A 24,394-nucleotide genomic window follows, 5' to 3' on the forward strand; every position below is an offset into this window, starting at 1 on the left:
TGGCCGCTGGAACGCAGGGGAACGTGTTCGCCACCTCGGCCATCAGGAGTCTCCGCTTCCTCCAGATTCTCCGGATGATCCGCATGGACCGACGCGGGGGAACCTGGAAACTCTTGGGATCTGTGGTTTACGCTCACAGCAAGGTAACCGAAGACGAGAAACTGTTCAGTAACCAGAAACACTTCCATTACGCTCCTGCAAATCTCATCTCACACACCGGCAGTCATTCTGATGCTTGCAATACTTTCTTTATACGGTATGGCAGTAAAGGTCTATTGGCTTTAGATAAAGCTCATCAAATCAACCCGATTTACACTCCTTAAGACATGCATCTGGTCTTATTTTGCACAAATTGTTTGAAGAAATGCAATTCATGTCAGGAAATATCAATGCATATCCATGCACATGAAAAAGTCAACAGGTTTACATTCTTTAATTCATGTTTCTGGTCTTATTGTGAATGAGTCGTCAATGCACGTTGTTCCAAATTAATCTAAATTCACTTTCTTTTTCTGATTTAATATCCTGTATCATGCAAAAATATGCAATATTACTTTTTTTTGAAGTCGTTTGATGCCCTTGAACACCACAGCTGAAGCATGAATCAACAGTCGACAAACTCTATTTCCAAACTGCAAAGTTGCCCAATTATGAATATGAGAGGTTTATGTTATTCAGGTTGTCCCATAAGGCTCTTTGCTGTACAGATTAAAAAAAATGGAAACCACAGGAGTTGTTCTGTCAAGTGTTGTTTGTCAAATGGATTTGAGAGGTCGGGAACGGATCTGGTGGCGTCTTTTTGGCTCGGTGTGGCAATATCAATGAAGAGAGGAGGAAAAGGGCAAAGTGATGTTAATGAGACATCCTGAGGAAGTTTCAGCTGCAGATTTGCAATCGATAGCACTTGGCAAGACATAAACTGGTACTGTAAATGCAGGGCACACGGTCACAGACGGAGAGATGACAGGAACAAGACATTTAATGCAAACTGCGGTGAAATTATTGGCCGTGCTGTTAACAGTTAGTAAACACGGACAAAGTTGAAAGTGTTTGAACAAATATATATTTTAAGAACCTTTTACTAATGTTCCCATTTCTGAACGTTCACAGTGTCCTTATTTTTTTATTTTTCTATTTTTGTGTGTGTGTTTTAAAAATATTTTTTCTTGGTTATGTGAATGTTACAGAAAAGTATGGCAACACTCGTTAGGTAACATTAGTTAATTACTTTAGTTAACCTGAACTAAGAATGAACAGCACTTCTACAGCATTTAAGATTCATTAATGCATTATAAAAATCTAAAGTTAACATAACTTTCACATTGTGCATTAAGTTAATGCACTGTGAACAAACAAGAATAACCATGAACAACTGTATTTTCATTAACTAACATTAATAAATTAATAATGATTAATAAATACTGTAATAAATGTATTGATCATTGTTTGTTCATGTTAATTTATAATTGAACCAATGGAACCTTCTTGTAAAGGGTTAACTAAAACATTAAGGGAACATTTTAGGTTACATTTTATCATTTTGCAAGCAATGGAATGTTACTTTTGAATGTTTCTTTTGAATGTTTCTTTTGAATGCAATGATACTTTTGAAGGTTCTCTGAATGTTCTGAAACAAGTAGTAACTTAAAAATGTTTTTATGCTAATGATTTGATAATGTTATTAAAGAGCAGGGTGTAAAGAGTCTTACTTCTCGGATTCAAAGTAACTGACTTTAAAAAGATAAGACATCCATCAAGGACTTGCTTTTGTTCATAAATGTATTTTTTTTTTTTTTTTGTTCATAACATTGAGAGAACCTTGCCAGAACGTTCTGAGAACATTCTCTGTTCACTGAGGCATTGATGAGAGTGACACTATTCTTCTTAGAGCTCAGTTCATCTGGGAACGTTAATGCAACTCAAACTGCACTTAATGCAGATAGAATACACCACTTCTAGAACTAGTTTCTCGTGTCTCATGCTCTGATGTTCCTCAGTGCTATAGCAGACAGAATCTATTTTTAGATTGCGGTGCAGCTCCATCTTGCGTGATTCCTCAGCAGTTTTATACTCACTGAAAACAGACGGAGAGCATCGTCCGTTGTCCAAGTGATGAAACACATTTTCTCTAATAAACAGATGCGTTATAGAAATTGCATGTTCACTGTAAACATTCTGAAATATGAATGAGTTTGAAAGGAGTTGCATGCTAGCAGGGTGACGTCTGTGAAACAGCAGCATTAGTCTGATTAATAATTAATGCTGAGTATATTAAAACAAGGTTATTCATGCTGTGTTGAGATAAAAATTAAGACTTGATGATATTAAAATCTCAAAGAAAAGCTATCATATATTTTAGAGGGTTTTTATTGATACTTTTATTCAGAATGGATACACTGAATAGATCAAAAGTGACAGTCAAGACATTTAATAACGTTACAAAAGATTTCTATTTCAAGTAAATGTTGTTCTTTTGAACTTTCTATTCATCTGTGAATCCTGCAAAGTAAAATGCATCACATTTTCCACAAATATATCTAATTAAGCTAATTATCAGAAATTTTTCTAGAGCACCATATCAGTATATTAAATGATTTCTGAAGATCATGTGACACTGAAGACTGGAGGAATGATGCTGAAAATACAGAGAAATAAATTACAGTTTAACAGAGATTCACATAAAAACCAGCTGTTTGAAATTGTAAAAATATTTCAGAATATTGCTGTTTTTACTGTATCTTTAAATGCAGCATTGGTGAGCAGAAGAGACCAACTCCAAACTATTTTCTAATTTCTCTGTTCAGCCGTTCACAGAATAAATGAGTTTTTTTGCTATTTCAGCACTTCTAAACAAAGTGAACGACTCTCTGTGCCTTCTAGATGGTCAGTTCTTGGCCAGATTAATCAGAAGAGAGGATCAGACTGCAGTCAAGAGTCTGATTAAAGCATCCTGCCATTCATTTATTCAGGTCCCTCGGGCGACGTCTCTCTCTCTCTCTCTGAAGGGCAAGAAAGTGTGTGACGGTGCATTTTTCAGTCTAAATTGAGTCGCAGTGGCGTAACGTTCCAGCGTCTGTGTTTGAGCGGTGTCTCGTTTCTTAGCATCCACAGGAAGATGCATTAACAGGAGCAGAGAAGCTCGCTGCTGACAGAGCAAAAACTCTGACGTTGCTTTTCTTTGGATTTTTTCATGCTGAGATGATGATAGCAAGTGTTCACATCAGGGTCATTGTTAACTAAAACTACAACTATTTACATTTTTGCATCAATTGAAATAAAGCTGAAAGAAAAATAAATATATAAATATTAGATGAAAACCTATTTCTGTTAGCTTTCAAAACAACGTTTCTAATTTTTGTTCTGAAATTGAAGCACTAAAACTGCTAAATGTAAATAAAATAAATAACGCTAAACTAAAACTGAAAAAAAAAATTTGTTAAACCTGAATAGAATAACCTACTAAAAATTACAAATAAAAATGTTTTGCCCATGTTTACTAAATTTTTTCAATTATTTTCATATTTACTCTTTTGATTTTAATTTTACTTAAAGTTTTGGTAATTTTGTTTATCTGTTTTTATTTTATTTTTATTTTTTTACATGTCTATATGGTTTAAATTCATTTCTTTCTTACTGTAGTTTTTACTGTAAATTATTAATAATTTGAATGCATTTTTATTTATAGATGTTCCATTTTCATTTGAATGTCACTGTAATTTTGAAGTGTGTTTTTTCCATTTAGCTGAAATTAAAATAATTATTTGGTTTTTATTTAAAGTATCAAATATATATATATATATATATATATATATATATATATATATATATATATATATATATATATATAATTTCTTTTTTTTTTCTTTTTTTATGGTTTTGACCCTGCACCACACTTTTGCTAATTGTAAAATAATCAAAAGTAGCATTTGCAAAACCAAAAGTCAAGCATAATGCTCCATTGCCACTTTAGTGCATCATCATCATCATCATCATTCATGGGTTGTTGGCTTATAAACACACAACAAGCTTCAGAGAAGACTCTTGAGACTGATATTTCTCGATGTTGTGTTTAACAGGAACTGATCACGGCGTGGTACATTGGCTTCCTGTGTCTGATCCTGGCCTCGTTCCTGGTGTATCTCGCTGAGAAGGAAGATAACGAGATGTTCGAGACCTACGCCGATGCGCTCTGGTGGGGTCTGGTAAGCCCTTCGCACTAACAAACGTGTTTGAAGTAATGTGGCATGCACACAGTCTCTCATAATGCAGCCGGAGATCGATATTATATCATGAGCAGATTGCATTTCACTCGCTTCTTCATTGAAGCACATTAATGGACGGATGAACACCATTTGTTTTCTTGACATTCTGTAAGTGCTCTGGTGTAGACGCGCTTCTGCATTGCTGGGTTTCATATTTTCAGTTTTATTATAGAGTTAATCAGCACTCAGGGACTCCAGTGAAGCGCTGGCGGGATTCCTCTGGAAATAAACTCAAGGATATCAGATAAAGTTTGCACGCAGGACTCTGTGAGGATCATTAATTATGCAGCGATGTTCATCGCTCGTTGAGTTTGATGAGATGCGATTTCAGAAAGATCAGAGGAATCATGTGTGGACGGCTCTTGCATAATATTTATCTTTCTGGTTTGATTCTTCTGTTTAACACATCATCTGTAATGAGCTTTCATAGAAAGATTAGATTATTTGTTGCCTTATTTTGACTGACAGATTAATCAATCAATAAATCAGTTACTTTGTATGTTCTTATTGGGGTAAATCATGTTATAATAACAAACAAAAGAATATTATATAATAGTTGTTTTTTTTTATGTTTTATTAAAAAAGAGACAACCGAAAAAAATCTAAATATTTGTATATTATTAAAGTATTATTTTTTATATTTATTTGTATGTGTGTGTGTGTGTGTATATATATATATATTAATTTATATATTAATTATTTTATTATTATATTAAATATTATTACAAATAGTATATTATACATTTTATTTTTTGTGTGTGCATGTGTGTGTGAAACTGAACAAAATCTAAAGAATATTTGTATATTATTATAGTATTATTTTTTATATTTATTTGTATGTGTGTGTGTGTGTGTGTGTATGTATATATATTAATTTATATATTAATTATTTTATTATTATATTAAATATTATTACAAATAGTATATTATACATTTTATTTTTTGTGTGTGCATGTGTGTGTGAAACTGAACAAAATCTAGAGAATATTTGTATATTATTATAGTATTATTTTTTATATTTATTTGTATGTGTCTGTGTGTGTGTGTGTGTGTGTGTATATATATATATATATATATATATATATATATATGCACACACAAAAAATGTAATGTATAATATACTATTTATAATAATATTTAATATAATAATATATTCATTTATACGTATGTATATATTTTAGTTTCATTAAGATCATTTTTACATTAGGAGATTATTTCCATCATATTTTGATTGTATATATAATAACAACACATTTCCATATAATAACAACACAATAAAAGTGAAAACTATTATTTAAATTGTCAAGTATTTGTGTATGAATATAATAGTTTTACTCCTAATCTTAAAACCCACTGTTCTTTTTTTCCTCTGTGCAAAACATAATTTCTTTTTGTGAGATGTGCCCCAGAAACCATGAGACTTCCTCATTTCAGCTGTTAGTTTCCAGGCGCCTCAGACAGTGACTGAATTACTGTGCAGGATCTGAACTGATCTTGTCCCACAGATCACTCTGACCACCATCGGCTACGGCGATAAATATCCCATAACCTGGAACGGACGTCTCCTGGCCGCGACCTTCACCCTGATCGGCGTGTCGTTCTTCGCTCTGCCTGCGGTGAGGACATGAACAGATGAAGTCAAACAGGTTTTTAATGGAGCGGAGAGAGCAGTTTATTATGAATATAACAATCTCAGTTACTGCTTAAACTGTTTTCCTTCATAGCAGTTCTGCTTTAAAGTAAACGCATCTGTGAATTATGATTCAACATTTCAGAATTATTGGAAGTTTAAAAAGTTTTTACTTCTTGTTTCAGAACATTCAGAGAACCTTTAAAAGTAACATTGCATTCAAAAGAAACATTCAAACGAAACATTCAAAAGTAACATTCAAAAGTAACATTGCATTCAAACGAAACATTCAAAAGTAACATTCAAAAGTAACATTGCATTCAAAAGAAACATTCAAACGAAACATTCAAAAGTAACATTCAAAAGTAACATTCAAAAGTAACATTGCATTCAAAAGAAACATTCAAACGAAACATTCAAACGAAACATTCAAAAGTAACATTCAAAAGTAACATTGCATTCAAAAGAAACATTCAAACGAAACATTCAAACGAAACATTCAAAAGTAACATTCAAAAGTAACATTCAAAAGTAACATTCAAAAGTAACATTCAAAAGAAACATTCAAACGAAACATTCAAAAGTAACATTCAAAAGTAACATTCAAAAGAAACATTCAAACGAAACATTCAAAAGTAACATTCAAAAGTAACATTCAAAAGTAACATTGCATTCAAACGAAACATTCAAAAGTAACATTCAAAAGTAACATTGCATTCAAAAGAAACATTCAAACGAAACATTCAAAAGTAACATTCAAAAGTAACATTCAAAAGTAACATTGCATTCAAACGAAACATTCAAAAGTAACATTCAAAAGTAACATTGCATTCAAACGAAACATTCAAAAGTAACATTCAAAAGTAACATCGCATTCAAAATGTATTCATAATGTACATAATGTGATGTAATGTAATAATGTAACACATACAATCTTTTCATAAATACTTGTAACAAATGTCAAAATGCATTGTAAAATTTTGCAGATTCCGTGTTATGTCTTGAATTTTTCTAAAACCCATCTATGCAACAGGATATAAAAATAAATCATTTAATTATGACTTTTCTCTCACTATTCAGAATTTACATTTCACAATTCAAAAATTAAATTAAATATTTAATAGTTAAAAAAAAGTAAAAAAAAAAAAAAAGTATAAATAATTGTAACCTTTTGTTAAATAAAATAAAAATAAAACAAATTTATATGTTTTATTTTTTAAAACAAATAAAATACGTTTAAAAAATAATAAAAAAATAATAAAGGTAATACAGTTATTTAATTTTACAATTAAAAAAAATCACAAGATACAAACAAAGAATTGAGGGGAAAAGTTGCAAAAATGGACTTAAATGAAATAAACATTCTACAGGTGTAACAATTAATAGATAAGTACTATAAAATTGATTACAGTTATTCATGAGATCATACAGTGCATTACAAAGAACAAACAATGCATTAAAAATACACTCATAATGCACGATATATATATATATAAGTATAAGTATTAGGGTTATATAAGTGTTAGGGTTGTATGATATCCCCTCCTCAGTCATCTAATGAAACTAAGATGAAAACTTGGATATTTGACATCAGAAACTCAAATACCTGAACATACACACACCCAAACAACAAATATTCAGAGAGAAGGTGGGATGATTTGTCTGTTTTTGCTGCACAAACCTTGCTAAATATTATAACTAGAGCTCAGGGAGAGAAAGAACCTAGTAAAAGAGCACTTTATCAGAAGAAATGAGCCCTTTAATGTCACGACACTCTATTATAGTGCGGTGTAATAGACGACACGGCTCAGTTTCTGGAAGAACTAGGTCCAGTCATCATTAACAAAGTTTGTTTTGACGCTCCGCAGGGGATTCTGGGTTCTGGGTTTGCCTTGAAAGTTCAGGAACAGCATCGGCAGAAACATTTCGAGAAGCGCAGGAATCCAGCTGCCGGCTTAATTCAGGTACAACACATCTCATCTCAACGCCCCGCGTACGTTCAGTGTCATCGGTCAGCTGCAAAAAACACGGGATGAGTGAGAAACTCACAGCTGTGAAACCATCTGATAGTCTCGAAGAATCATGAGAAAACACTGATTTTCAAAGTACCAGCAAATCAGGATCATGTGACACTGAAGACTGGAGGAATGATGCTAAAAATGCAGCTGTGCATCACAGAAATAAATTAGATTCTACAATATATTCACATAGAAAACAGCTGTTTTAAATTGTAAAATTTTAACAGTTTTTATTGTATTTTTGAACAAATAAAAGCACCCTTGGTGAAAAATAAAAACCATGAAATCTTCTTCCAAAGACAGATTCAGCTAACCCATCGTTATTTACTCACCCTCATGTTGTTTCAAACCTGTATGCATTGTCATTTTTATGAGATATTCCTATAATGTATGTTATATTTTAATTTGACTCTGTCTGATGTCATCTCTCAGGCTGCCTGGAGGTTTTACGCCACAAACCTGAATCGCACGGATCTCTTTTCGACATGGGACTATTACGAAAGGACCGTTTCTGTGCCCATGTACAGGTATATGTGCTTCTGCATGCATTTCCTTCCCCATCCGCCTCTCTCTCTCTCTCTCTCTCTCTCTCTCTCTCTCTCTCTCTCTATCCCAGCATCCCTCTGGGTGTCAGATGAGATCTCCTCAGACGTCTCTGCATCGATCTGCTCTCTGACTCTTTTTGTGCAGCTCGTGAAGGTTAACAGTGCTGCACACACACTCCCTCTCTTCATACCTGCGTACACAGCACATGTTTTATTCGTACGTCATGCTTTGATATCAAATGTGGGTTCAGCAGGCGATGCATGTGATGTTGCATGTCACATGTGAAGTTTCAGCTGATAATGCTGCTTTTGAGTGATTCGAGAGAGTGGAATGATGTAAAAGCTTTAGAATCACGTGTTCTTGTTGTGCTTTGTGCAATACAGCAAACCAATGTTGCTGATGAACTTGAAGCATCTGAACGCAAACAAACACTGTATTTTAAAATACTTTATTTATCAAGGCTTTACATTTAATTTATCAAAAGTGATGGTAAAGACATTTATAATTTCTGTTTCAAATGCATGCTGTTCTTTTGAACTTTCTGTTCATTGAAGAATCCAGCAGTAAATCAATAAATCAGTATATTATTCTGATTTCTGAAGATCATGTGACACTGAAGACTGGAGGAATGATGCTGAAAATACAGCTGTGCATCAAAAAAATAAATTACATGTTAAGAGATATTCACATAGAAAACAGCTGTTTTAAATTGTAATAATATTTCACAATTTTGCTGTTTTTACTGTACTTTTTTTATGCATAATTTTTATTATACTTTTGTTCAATGAAATTCAGCCAAACATTCACAGCACAAGATTCTTCTTCCAAAAACATAAAAATCTTTCTGAACCAAAAACAGCTATTACATGCAAATATACATTTTATAATTCAAATGGGGTGCATTATAAACTAAATCAGCTTATACTTTTTATAATTTTCTTACAAATGCATTTTATTGTGCATGAAGTAGTAGTATATATGTATTAATAAATGCATACATGTGAAACGCCTCTCTCTCTGTCCCTCTCACAGTCAGTGGTGTGTTTATTAATAGTACCTTCGATTTCTCTGTCTAAAGATGCTTCCAGATTTGCATAAGCATTGCGCAGCATTTCCTCTTCACACATTAGCTGTGTGCCAACAGTCTCTGTGTGTTTTTCCAGACTCATCCCTCCTCTGAATCAGCTCGATCTGCTGAGAAACCTCAAGAGCAAATCCGGCCTCTCCTTTAGGTGATGTAAAAATTGTGGTTTTTAAATGCACTTTCATTTTTGATCCACTCAGATTAATAGTGTCCTCATGTGTTAATGAATTGCATCGTGCCATTTCAAGCTAAGTTAATGCATCTTAATAATTATTAGGATGTTGTAAAAGGATTGCATTGCGTTCAAAAGTATAATGTTCTTTTCTTACACAGAAAGGACGCCCAACCAGAACCCTCTCCGAGGTTAGTAAAATCATGTGCGCTGTACATATAAATTATTTAATATTTATCTGACACCGCAGATGTTGTAATGCTTTCTTTTGCATGCATCACTTCAGTTTCTGTGTCATCTGCACCGCCTTTGCAGGATGTGTTTCATGGACATTGGTTGTGTGCAAATATTTTGCCAGTCTATGCATGTCCACATCAATGGGCACATTATTTAAATGTATGTGTGTATTAGTTTGACCTTGTCTGTGTACAGACAGATGCGTGGCGTTTAATGAGCCAAATGCGCATGAATACATCCACCCACGTTTCAACAAAACACTGAAACACATGTTGTGAAGACAATGAATCTCTACAGGAAACACTTTATTACAACCATTAATCAGTAGTTCATTCAGATAGGGATATGAATAAAAATTGTGTTTTACTGCTGATTGTACTCAATCTCATACACTTACTAATTGAATTTCGGTTGTTTAACAGCTATGCACATATATATATATATATTTTTTTTTTTTTCAAAATTAATAGATTTATTTTTATTCTAAGCTATTTGAACAAATGGATTTTGAAAATAAATGTGTTTATTTAAATGAAATAAATTAGATGCATATAGTTAATAATAAACTATGCCATGTTTTTAAGTACAGAAATCAGACCTGTTTCACAAATATGCATCACATTAATTTATTAGTTTATGTTAAAACTGAGTAATCCAAATGCTTGGAATTTTTATATGCAATTCAAATGCATAAATCTCAAGTTTATGTTTAAATATTGTATTGAGTTTAAATTGAGTGTGGAAGCAGAATTAATGACATGCTTTTGAACTAATGGAAATTTAATGCATGCTCAAATTGGTGATGCAATGCAAAATTAGTAATTTATGCATGTTTTAATTAATTTTTCAGATATATTCTGGATTTGATGAAGTAAACATGGAATTACTTTCATAGCCATGCAATCAGTATGACTAAATCAGCATCCTTGAAATTTCTCATCCAATCAGAATATGTAAAATGGTAATATTCGATCCTATTATGCATTTTACCAAATCAGTAAAAAAATATATATATTGTCACGGTATGGAGCACAAGACAGACACAGTGGGCGTGGCGTCAGGCCTCGGAGAGGCTTTTATTAACAGAAATCATAAAATAACAGGGAATAAAAGTGGCCAAAGGGGGAAAGTGTCCAAAATAACAGGGGATCTGGTGTCCTCGTTGTGCTTCGGGGTTCGTGTGGGTCGGGCAGTGTTCATGGAGGAAGGGTCCAGGTAAGGGGCGGAGTCCGGCGGCCGCACGCGCTCCCCTCCTTGGTCCGGGGCGCGAGGGGCGGCGGCTTCCTCTAGCGGCCGCATCTCTCTCGACGGCCGCGGCGCTGGTAGGGGATGGACGGCCCGGCATCCTGGCCCGTCGGCCGTGTAAACGGGTGCGGTTCTCCTCCGGATCGCGGGTCCGGCTGCTCACGTCTCTTGTGGCGCGGGAGTCCCTCAACGCACCCTTCCTGGACCCACGAGGACACCAGTGTGCATGCACGGGGAAGAGACCGGTCTCCCGAGGAGAGGCGCGTTGGGCTTTTAAACAGCGGCGGGGATGAGGCTCCATTCCCATCAGGTGTGCCCCATCACACGCCGCCAGCCCTGACTCGTCCAGCGCCCCTCCTCTCACACACCCACTCCAGTCGGGAGCCTGGTGAAGGGCGGCGATTTAGGACGGGGTGCCGGTGACAATCAGGGAGGAGGCAGCTGACTCGTCACAATATATAATAATCTTGGGTGAATGTCAACTTATCTAGTGAAGTTTTATAACTTTTCAGATCATTTTCAGTAGTTTTTCGGTGCGCTTTCCACAATTACTTTTTCCTAACATTATAACTATAGCATCTGCAAACCCTCGTTCTCTAACTTCTGCACTCTTTCACACTTCACAGTCAGAAAGTGAGTCTGAAAGAGCGCGTGTTCTCCAGCCCGAGAAACTCCGCGAACAAAGGGAAGAACTCTCCTCAGGGCCAGCAGCCCCTGCGATGCTCTCCTGACAACAGCATTGAGAACAGTCCCTCCAAAGTACCCAAGAGCCTCAGCTTTGGCGACCGCAGTCGGGCCAGACAGGCCTTCCGCTTCAAAGGAGCAGCGTCCCGCCAGAACTCAGAAGGTGAGGGAAAGCAACCCGTTCCTGTGTCGCCTCTTTGGTCGTATCTGTCTGCTTTGGTCGTGGTTTTGTAGTTGTAGAAATGTTACAATTGTAACAGAATGTAACTTGAGCAGAATGTTACAGTATGGAAGTTTTAGACTGTTACATTTGATACAATTGTTACAGATTTTACTGAATATTAGGTTAAACTTTATTTTAAGGTGTCCTTGTTACAGTGTAATCATACATATAAGTTCTGAGTAATATTAATAACCTTCATGTGCTTACTATATGGTTAAGGTTAAGATTAGGGTTATTTGCATGTAATTATGCATAATTAATTGTTATTATTATAGTAAGTACAGGTAACATGTAACAAGGACACCTTAAAATAAAGTGTTACCGACTATTAGTTCAAGTTCAAGTTCAAGTCTGCTTTATTGTCAATTTCAACATGTACAGTACATACAAACAGAGAATGCGTTACTCTCAGACCCCCGGTGCACACAGATAACACTATACAATAAGGGAATGTTAAAAAAAAGGCATATAATAAAATGAAAAATAAAGTTAAATAAAGCAGCACAAGGCAAATGACCGATATAGTACAAATCAATGAACTGAAAAACAGTGCAGATAAAAGATTTTTAGTGCAAAAAAAAAAAAAAAATTCTTATTTAGTCTAATTAAAGTGACAAGTGACAAAGGGCTCAAGAGCAGTTATTATATTTAACTGACTAATGAGGTAGTGGAATGTTGTCAGTTCCATGCTGAATGAGGTAGTGAGCAGACCAGTGCTGCACAAAGTGACTAGTGCATGCCATCATATAATTAGTCTATATAATTTTATTACATAGACAAAATGTTACAGAACAGCTGTTACAGAATGTTACAGAATATTACATACACAAAATGTTACAGAATGCTAGTTGTAGAATGTTACATTTGCTACGATCATTACAGAATGTTACATTTGTTATAATCGTTACAGAACATTACATACACATAATGTTACAGAATGGTAGATGTAGAATTTGCTACGATCATTGCAGAATGTTTAATTTGTTTCAATTATTAGAACATTACATACACATAATGTTATAGAATGCTAGTTGTAGAATGTTACATTTGCCATGATCATTATAGAATGTTACATTTGTTACAATCATTACAGATACATACACAGAATGTTACACAATGGTAGATGTAGAATGTTATATTTGCTACGATCATTGCAGAATGATACATTTGTTACAGTTGTTGCAGAATGTTACATACGCATAATGTTAGAACATTATAGAATGTTACTAATCACATTTAAAAGTTGTTGATTCAAACACAACAAGTGACAATCATGAATCACACAATCAATGTTATAGTTTGTATATTTGAGGTCACAGTAGATATGATGTCAGTGAAAAACTAGTTTCTGGATAAGGAATTATACACTGCTCTTATGTATGAGATCAGACATGTCCATGTTCAGTGTAAGTGAATAAGAATCTGCAGTTGAGAAGACGTGAAGTCAGAAACTAGATCCAGTCCAGATTCAGAATCGAGCACCACACATCAGGATTCTTATTCTGTCTTTCTGTTGTGCCATTGCATGTGATTTTTGCAGTGTTGTATCGTGATCGGTGTAATTCTTTGCTGTCTGCATTATTTTTGCATATATCTATTTGATCTTAGTATAATCGAGTTACATGTCGCTTGCTGCAAGTGTTTTTTGTGCAGAAACTTTGACAGTTCTTGAGTAGACAATTATGAGCGAAATATTTTATTAGCTAATACGTGCAATAATTTATTTAAGCTATTTAAGATAGTTTTATGATTGGTATGAATACAGTATATGATTTCATGACATATATTATGGCATAAATATATATAATTTTACATACCAATCATAATATTTGGCCTGAATCATAAGACTGTGTGTTGGAATATTGAAATATAATTTATGAAAAGGTTTGATCTTTGGTTACACTTTCCACAAAGTGCAAGTTCACTGATTATTTGTGGTTTTCAGAAACCTTGACATTTTATTGAATAATGTACAGTTTCAGATGGATAAATACAAAGGCAGTCAGCGGTGAAAACCTAATAAAACTCTCTGACAGAATCATGTGGATGGCAGATTGTGGAAAGGTTGACCTTTTGTAATCCATGTGCACGTTTATGATTTTCCCCTCGTTTTTTCCGATGAATGTGGATCCTGATGCTGTCCTTTCCGTTTCTATGTTGGATGCTGATGCTAAAGTGTTCATTGAGATGCAAGAGGAAGATTTGAGACACAGGAACTCTCCAGGTCAGACAATTCAGATGGGTCGCTCTCCCATTCTACCTCTTAAAATCAGTCAAACTAACCAGCTTCAGTCACAGCAAAGCCACCAGTCTGCAAAGATGCTTTGAGTTTGGTTTGGGCTATGATTAGCATATTGCTTATAGCGATATCACACACAATCATGGTGTTGTTCTGAATATTAACCTGTGATTTCACTAGTCTGGTATATTTCTTTTAATATTTGACTGGGTTTTATTCAAATAAAGCTCAAAGGTCTCTTGACTAAAGCTCTTTTGATTAAAGCATGCTAAATGTATTCATTAATTAATTCCATCCATTTAAAACTACAGTATGTAAGATTTTCCATTCTTAAAGGACGGCATATCTCTCAGGACTGCTGGGATGAATTGAAAGAGATTCAAATCAAACTTTTGGTGCTGTTTTAAGGCATCCACATCATGAATAATATTGTTGATGCAACTCTTCTCATTCGTTGTGAGGGTCAAATATATCTCTATTTAAAGTTTCTGGTCTTAATGTCCACCAGTCATTCAAAATTCCTCAGCCACTTATCTCAAATCTGATTGTCTGATCATATTGAAATTTAGAAATATGTGCATGCATGTCTTAAAGAGACAGTACACCAAATTTGGCGTATCTTAGTCACTAGGTGATGCTGTAATAAGCAAATGTTTGTAACTCAGAAGCCATACAAGGTCACATTGCACTTTCAATTGGAAAAAATTCCACCATATTTAATTTCCTGAAGAAACCTTTTCCAAACTGAATAGGTCTTTGTTATGATTGACATTAAATGTTCTTAAAAAAAGAAAAAGAAAAAAAAGAGAGTTATAAAATATTAAATAATTTGATTGTTTGGCAGACACAAGTTAATGCATTTTTCAGGAGTATGCCATATTGACTAATAATCCGGTTTCTAGTGAACACAATGTGCAAAATTAACAGATTTTGGTGCACAAGTACACCAGGACAATCTGAGGAGATGCACCAAATTTCATTCCATTTTGCCTAGAGGGCGCTACAACTTGGAAGCTTCATAACTTCACTTGTTGATTGATTAAAATGTGATTTTGTCTGGATCCAGTTCTTTACTGAGCTCATCACAGCGGTCTGAGAATATGCCAGTCTGTGAGGTCTTACCTGCATTGCATGCTGGATTTTCCTTTGTGCTTTTCAACAATAGTTGAATAGTTAAAAATATGACGTGTTTTTCTGTTAAAATGCTTGCATGTTTAAGATACCTTTGAAAACGTTGAGCATGATGAACTTTTTGTTCATTGCTTTATTCAAAAATGTATTATGCTCTAAACTGAAATCTTTTTTTAGTCAATACTTTTATTTTTGCATTCTGTTTACAATGAATCTTTGACAAAAGGAGAAAAAGGTGCTGCTAACCGGTCAATGTGTAGTTATCAGTTTAACCCTGTCACTAAAGTCCCATCGACTGTGAAATAGAGTCAGTAAGTCATGGTACATTGCAGAAACACTACATTTCATATTGCTCTTATTTGTTTTACACTAATCTGCATGAGATATTTTTGATGCAACTAAACCTTCTATATTTCTTTCATCGTTATTCTTTTATGTGTGATGAGTTTCTTTAATAGTAACAGCATATTAATGATTTTTCCCCCTTAACATCTAGAAATTTCAGCTAGTCATGCTTCTTTTTCAATTATGATGCGAAGTCCACCTGATGTCTTGATATCGTGCAGAATTCAATTTGCACCTTCAGTTGAATCTCATTTAATTGTATTGCAAAAACTTTGAGTATTTGTATCTGAACATTTCATTTCACTTCACGCTAGAAAGAGTGCGTGCCATTTCTCTGAAGGTGAATCGTTTATTTGAAGCACTGAAGCTTTGGATAACTGAACAACTAAATCTGGTTCACCTGTTTTTTTTGCAAACTGTTCTCCTTGGTGATTCAGAGAATGCATGCAGCTACCAGTTATGAGAATGAAAAAAATAAAACATATCAAGAAACATGAAATGAATACTCATGGCTCCTGACGATATATTGAGGCCTTATGAAGCAAAACAATTGGTATGTGAAAGAAACAGAACATTATTTACCACATAATTACCTTTAAGTTTTAATGACTCTAAATCAGTGGTGAGTCGTGACCCAAAAAATGGGATGCAGGTCTGTTTTGTTAAAGAATATATGACCTGTATTGCATTAAATGCTGGTTACAGAGTTGGCATTGTGTTGGGTGTTCAACATAAAACCAGCAAAGAATCGTGCTTTTTAAACCAACTAGCATTAGTGAAATCTGATAGCAATTTTTCAGTGTCCTTATTTAACATCTTTAATGTAAATAGCACTTGATTTGCTATATTATTATGTGGTGTGATTTTGGGTCACTGTATGGCTTTATTGTTTTCTGGGCCACAGTTGTCTTGGGTTTCTCCCATGATGCCCTTCTCGTGCCTTTATAAAGATGGCATTGCACTGACCAGTCTGGTGTGGTACTGAGTTGGTTAATGGCTGTGGCTCTGTTAAGTTTAGTTTAGGGATGGTTTAAGGGGTTTGTGCACTAACTCCAGAGTCCTGCTGTCCGTGTTGTGTTTTTTAGAAGCCAGCCTTCCTGGAGAAGACATTGTTGATGACAATAAGAGCTGCCATTGTGAGTTTGTCCCTCAGGATTTAACGCCGGGACTAAAAGTTACCATCAGGGCCGTGTGGTAAGCAAAGATGAGACAGGCAGCATCCATCAGACGTGGAATATTATTGATAAAACTACAGCAGTCTGCATCACATAATATTAGCTCATAAACTGTCCTGAATGTAAGTTACAAAACATGTTACATTCAGTCTTTTGAATCCTTTGTTGCATTCACACTTTCATTGCTCACATCATGCCAGCGACTCTTATGAGATATTTGGGTCAGTATCAAGCCTGATAAAAAAATATATATATATATGTGTGTGTGTGTGTGTGTGAGAGAGAGAGAGAGAGAGACTCAGTTATTGAGTTAATCTCACAAAAGCATATATTTATATTTTATTGCAAGCACAAATTATGAAAAATAAAAATCCCAATGGTCCAGGGTTATTGTAGTTAGCTAAAACTACTACTAAAAATGTTTTTCTTTATTTAAATAAAATAAAAATAATGTTATTTTAATTACTTTTTCTCATTTCTTTTTATTTAACTTGATAAGATAAAATATATAAAACTAAAACTGAAATAAAAATTGATAAAACTTATATAGACTTAAGAAATAATAAAAAGCAGATCACAACAAAATTAATAAACTTTATTAAATAATTGAATTAAATAAAATGTAATTCAAATGAAAATGAAAAATGGAAATCTAAAAATAGAAGTTATTCAGAATATTAATAATATTAGTGCAAACTGTAATAGTGTATCTTTGTTATACTAAAATAAGACGGGTCCAAAAATACTGTGTTATTTTATTATCATTATGATACTGTTATAGCTTTAATTAACACTTTGAATTAGTTTCCTTTTTTAAGTTTTAGTCATTTTGTTGTGTGCTTCTGTCCTTTTTATTAATAAAAAAAATGGTTTAAGTTTTTATTAATTTGAATTTTTTTTTTTTTGTACATAAAGTGAATGAAAATGAGAAGTGTTGCCTTGGCAGCTAGATTAAATAAAATAAGTACAATTAAGATTTTTATTATTATTATTATTATTTGGTTTTACTTCAAGTAACAATCTAGCCAAATTAAAATTATTTTAAAAATGATTTATTTATGTATTTTAAAGTCATATTTGTTATGGTTTTAGTAAAAGTAGGTAATAAAATGTCTTTAGTTTTTGAGGAGAAATATTACCTGAGCATGTGCTCGACAGCTTCTCAGCCTTTGCATTTTGTGTAAAGTGTTTTAAGCGTGATCATGTGTGTGTTCTCCTGCAGCATCATGAGGTTCATGGTGTCCAAGCGAAAGTTTAAAGAGAGTCTGCGTCCGTATGATGTGATGGATGTTATCGAGCAGTATTCGGCCGGTCATCTGGACATGTTGGCACGCATTAAAAATCTGCAGTCCAGGCAAGAGCTTCTCTTTCTGTCCTCACACACTCTTCACAGCGCTCGACTCATACACACTCGACAGTGGTGTGTTGTGTTGTGTGATGCATGGCTCAGTTTCCTAAAGGGCTCTTACTGGTTTGATGTTCATATCTGTCTGAATCATGTATGTTTATGATGCCCAGTCTTCAGTGGCATAATGTGCAGTTTTATGTGTTCAAATGCTTTCATTGACAAACATTGTCTACATTTATATTTATTGAGATACAATATCATGATATTTTAGCAGTTCGGAGCAGCATTTCTGGGTCAATAATGATGTGACACTTATTTATTATTGAGAGATCTATTAATTTAATGTAAAAGGCCATTCATACTCTGGAGTTTAAAACTATTTTAACTCCGAAATTGCTGGTCAATTTCACAAATGCTAGACTAGAATAGTGTTTGCTTCATTTCCTAATCATAAAACCCAAAGAAAATAATTCAGAAGAGATGCAATGGTGTATGTTTTTTTTTAAAACAAACAAACAAAAAATTTAATTTGAAAAATAAATGTGAAGATTTATTTTTACGATTTGTAGACCTAACATTTATTTAAAATATTTAATATTTTATTAAAATAAAATCAGATGAAACGTGATATTCATGATTCAGAAATTGGTATTTGTAAAAATATTTATGTAAATTTTTTTAGAATTAAATATGTTTAAGATTTGCACTCTTAAGATGTGATGAAAACATTTAATTTAATTTTATTAGATAACATTTTTAAATATGAAAGTTTAAATAATGTATATAGAATTATACATTTATAAAAAAAAATCATATAATAAAATCTTTAATATTTAAAGGGGACATTAAAACAGCGAAAAAATTTTTATTTTTTATTCTGTTTATAAGATCAAATATTTAAATCATTTTTTTTATATATTTTATTTTATTATATATTTTATGATTTCTTTTAAAATATTAATATATATTATATTTTATCGTTTATTCTTATGCATCTTTATTGAACTTGTCATTAAATTAAAGTTTGATTGAAAATAGTCATAAAGTTTTTAAATGCCATATAAAACCAAAAACATCATCATTGACCCAATGCACCTTAAAAAACAACACTTCTCAGTGTACATTCAGTAAAGTAATCCAACACAGTCACATCCATCTGGTTTTAGGCCACTCCTCCTGTATGTATGAAGAAATTGATTTGACGTGTAAATATATTCCACATTTTGAAAACAATTCTGACATACCTTCATCACTTTTTATGGGAATGAACTCTGTGGAGTTTGTCTGGAATATATTTGGAGGGTTTGTTGGCGTGTGTTTGCGCCGCTCGTGTCTCGTCATTCTGCATTCTGCTGTCCTCTACTCTATTTGCTTTGCCAGGTTAGATATGATATTGGGTCCTCCGTGTCCCAGCACCCCTCGCCCAAAGAAGTGTTCAACCAAAGGAACCAAAGAGTCGCCCCAGTTGTCTTCTAGGTTAGGAATCCCGGGTCTGCGTTAGATCGCTCTCGCTCCAGAAAACAACTAAGAAACCTGCTTCTGTTTCAGACTACATGGCTAGTAGAAACTGAGCTTGGCTCATCATCATCTAAACCAACTAGTCTTTTATTGCGTCGAGCCTAAACGCTCCGGGCGGCTTCTGATAATTAACTCTTCATGACCTTGTTTTGTAGAGATGTTTAGTCGAGGGGAACCAAATATCGCCTTTCGGTGCGTTACTAGTCATGTAGCTGAACTAAAACTGGTTAAGCTAGTTTGCCTGCACCGCTGTGTGGAAATGAAGAGTTGCGGCAGCAAGAAGCAGCAAATGGAGATGGTTTTTCCTTTCATTTAACGTATGCATGACGGCATGGCGTTTTCAGGCATGCCACATGATGCACAATATGTTTTCTTCACGCTTGATACTTCTACATTTAAAGCAACACATCCGATGCCGTATTTAGTAAAGTGTCTCGGATCAGACGCACCCCTGCTAGTGTAGTCCATCAGCTTTGGAGGATAATGTGTCAAATGTGCGGCTAACACTGTAATGTGCAACTAAGAATGTGATTTCACATCGACACATTGTTCCAAAGAGGCAGATATCAACAGAAAACGTCCGTCTGGAGGGCCTGACTCTTTCTGTCCAATCACCTCTGTCTGTCTGTCTGTGGACACGCCCCCTCATTATCATATCCCTCCCTCTGCATGCATTCAGTGATTTCCCACACTGCTTTGTGCTTTAAAGGGGTCATATGGCGTTGCTAAAAAGAACATTATTTGGTGTATTTGGTGTAAAGCAATGTGTTAATGTGGTTTAAGTGTGTTAAGTTAAATTTTTTCATATACCGTACATAATTGTTTTTGGACAAGTTTGAACTTTTATGAAGAATATCTCTTTGGATTTGAGACTTTAGTCTTTGCAGCTTTACAGATCTTCTTTATGCACCAAGAGCTTTTAACACTCCAGAGAGAAAAGATATGACCCCTTTAACATAGAATACATGATTTATTATTTCTTTAAACTGCGATTTTATACATCTCTGATATGAATGTTATTATTGTAACAGATCAGACAATGTGATAGATGTGATAGATGAACGATTATGTATGTATTATATGTCAGATAATAATTGGTATGTATTATTTTTTATATTTTTATAATATATATTTAATGAAAATCAGTTATAATGAATAATGTCATAAATGAACAGATATTTGTGAGGTACGTTGTGAGGTTTATTATTCTAGATGTTTGATGTCTTTGATTGTTAGAGTGGATCAGATTGTTGGCCGAGGTCCTTCAATCACAGACAAGGACCGACCGAAAGGATCCGCGGATGCAGAACTGACAGAAGATCCCAGTATGATGGGACGGCTTGGGAAAGTGGAGAAACAGGTCAGTCACATCGATGAGAGATGAAATAAATCATATCCACTGATGCCTGTCTGTCTGTTTATTAATCATGGTCAGCTCTTTTCAGTAAACCTCTATATTAACTTATTATTGCTTGCAAAAAACTCATCTACTATAACTTTTTTTTCATTTGTTTATGTGCATATGTATTATTAGAGATAATTACTTATTAAGTGGTAGTTTCCAAAAAAATAATTATTTATTGCTGTTTCTTAATAAATCAATTCTTAAAATATCAAAATCAAAAGAAATGACTTTTTTCATCATCAAAAACATTTATTATTTAGAATATAAAATAATATGGTACATAAAAGTTAAAAAATTTTCTTGTTTTAAAATCATAACTATGATGTTTATGTATTGAATTATGTTTTAAATCAGAACTACATTTATTTATTAATTTTATCATTAATAATAAGTAAAATGTTTATTTTATAAATTGAAATAATTGGTTGTTAGTTATATATTGAATTTACTTTTCATCATAAATAAAAAGTTTTTTTTATATTGAATATTTTTTATATTTTTTATATAGAATTAATGACGAAAAAAGTGTTTTTATGTATTGATTGAATATTTTAATTATAGCTCAAATGTTTATGTATTGAGTTCATTTTTAAAATCATTTATTAATGACTTTTATCAAAACTAAAATATTATTTTACTACAATTATTTATTAAACTATTTATATTTTTATATTATTTTGATATCCTTTGGAAATTTCACCAGGCTGCTTTATTTTCTTTGTCCTAAAATAATTGCAATATTATTTTTTTATTTTATCTAATATTAATAAGAACTACACATGAAAAAAAACAACAAATAATAATTCAAGCAAGGATTTAATTTGACAAACTTTGCATATTCTCCTGGTATAATCAATGCAATACTTGTATCCATTTTCACACGCACAAAAAAAAATGCTGCAAAAATTAAACTTTATACATTTCTGCGTAGTACATTAGTTCAAAGACTAATTTTAGTTTACTTTGTGATTCACCCATAACCATAATGAGGTCATGCTCTTTTTTAAGGTAATGTCAATGGAGAGGAAGCTGGATTTCCTGGTCAACATCTACATCCAGCGCATGGGCATCCCACAGTCTGAGACGGATGCGTACTTCGCCTCTAAAGAGCCGGACCCGGCGCCGCCGTACCACAGTCCGATGGAGCACATGGTGAAGAGCGGCTCCATCACCAAAATCATCCGCTCCAACAGCTCAGCAGACCAGAAGAACTTCGACCCGCCGCCGTCGACCTGCATCAACCACCACTGCCCTCCCTCTACATCCTGGCACCTTCACAGCCGCCCCGAACCCACACAAGGAACGTCACCCACAGGTGACCCCTCGCTAGTGCGCATCCCGCCGCCTCCTGCCCACGAGCGCTCGTCCACAGGCTCTCGCGGAGCTGGACAGCATCACGCATCTCGAGGTGAAAACGGACGCCCGCTGGCTCTTTCCCAGCAGCAAGCCGGAGCCGAGAGCGACACGTCCATATCCATCCCCTCGGTGGACCACGAGGAACTGGAGCGCTCCTTCAGCGGCTTCAGCATCTCGCAGTCCAAAGAGAACCTGGACTTCCAAAACAACGCCTACTTCAGCGGCGTGTCGCGCTGCAATAAAGTCAGGCCGTACATCGCCGAGGGCGAGTCGGACACGGACTCCGATCTGTGCGCCCCGTCGCCACACTCCACCACCGGAGACGCCGCTTACGCAGACAGAGCATGGTCCGGCCCGAAGTAAACCTCACGAAGCCGGGATTCGACCAGCATCTGGAGCCAAACACGCACTGGAAGACTGCATTTGCGTGGTTAAGAAAACGCATCATCTTCCAGCTCCACGAGTGGAAAGACGAGTGGATGCAGTGAAGATGCAATGGCTTCTGATGTTTATCCATCAGCTCATGTCGGGACAAGGATGGATTTTTTAACGTGAGAGACAACTGGGAGTGCATTTGCGTCGTTAAAACCATCTCATGGATATCACATCGTCAGCTGGATAAAGCGATCGTTCACTCAGAAATATCGCCAACAACGTCCTGTTATTATTTACTCACCCTCAATATTTTGAGGAAAAGTTCTAGCATCTGTCAAGCTCCAAAAACACCATAAAAATATCATAAAGGTATATTTATTTCATTTGGCAGATGCTTTTATCCAAAGCGATAATGCATTCAGCTAGGGCTGCACATTATTTTGCTCAAAATAATATACAATTATTAATAATGATTATCACTTTATTAAAAAAAAATCTTTTTTTTTTTTACATTTCATCAGAATTATTGCGCTCTCACAAAACAAAACAACATCAAATTGATTGGTTCCAATACAGCAAAAAAATAAATAAATTATATATATATATATATATATATATATATATATATATATATATATATATATATATATATATATAAATATAAAAATTTACGCATTTAAAAATATATATTTGCCCTCCATATATTATTCCCCTTAAATATATTTTGGTATATGAAGGATAAAAAAAAATACATTTTCAATTTCAAAAAGAATATTTAATTGAGCTTCACTGTTTACAACATTTATTTAGCATATATTTAAAATATATTGTGACTAAATCCACAAGCAAACCCAATTATATATACAAGTACAAATGCCAAATTAAAATAACATATTTTGGGATAAATAACCAGCAGAGAAATATCACAAATAAATCCGGATAAGCAGAAATCATGATCACGATTGAAATACATTGTGCAGCCCTACATTCAAGCACATCTTGGATTCAAACCACAACCTATTGCAAGTCTTCTGCGCTTCTGAAATCAGTGACACATCAGTCGTTATTTGCTGATAAACAGTGTTGGGTGTAACGCGTTACAAAGTAACGCGTTACTGTAATAATATTACTTTTTTCAGTAACTAGTAGTGTAAGGCATTACTCGTCTGAAAATGGTAATATTATTACAGTTTTCCCAAGCTAGTTACTTGCGTTACATTTGCCAGTAGCACCTTCATCACACACACAAGGCACACAACACAGAGAACAGAAGGGAAGGGAAGGAGGGCGTGAATGGAACAGTGATTGGTCTGGGTTTGGCACGAGGTATCATTTACCATCACTGATTGGTCGACAGCCGGCAGCAGAGCGGCACGCTCAGACAGATGGGAAAAAATGGAA

At 34.4% G+C, this 24,394-nt stretch overlaps 1 protein-coding gene across 1 annotated transcript; it reads left to right on the forward strand.

Annotated features, from left to right (window-relative positions):
* Window positions 1-2: 2 nt before the first annotated feature.
* Window positions 3-23,564, forward strand: LOC128015210 (potassium voltage-gated channel subfamily KQT member 2-like; the record flags this gene model as incomplete). Its single annotated transcript, XM_052598871.1, has 13 exons — window positions 3-143; window positions 4,077-4,202; window positions 5,768-5,878; window positions 7,761-7,856; window positions 8,343-8,437; window positions 9,620-9,688; window positions 9,874-9,903; window positions 11,821-12,041; window positions 14,278-14,325; window positions 16,902-17,010; window positions 18,214-18,345; window positions 21,094-21,217; window positions 22,271-23,564. Coding segments are annotated over 13 exons (2,013 nt in total), but the record flags the coding sequence as incomplete, so codon positions are not given.
* Window positions 23,565-24,394: the final 830 nt, after the last annotated feature.

This window comes from Carassius gibelio, chromosome A6, assembly GCF_023724105.1.
Source record: "Carassius gibelio isolate Cgi1373 ecotype wild population from Czech Republic chromosome A6, carGib1.2-hapl.c, whole genome shotgun sequence".
NCBI lineage: Eukaryota > Metazoa > Chordata > Actinopteri > Cypriniformes > Cyprinidae > Carassius > Carassius gibelio.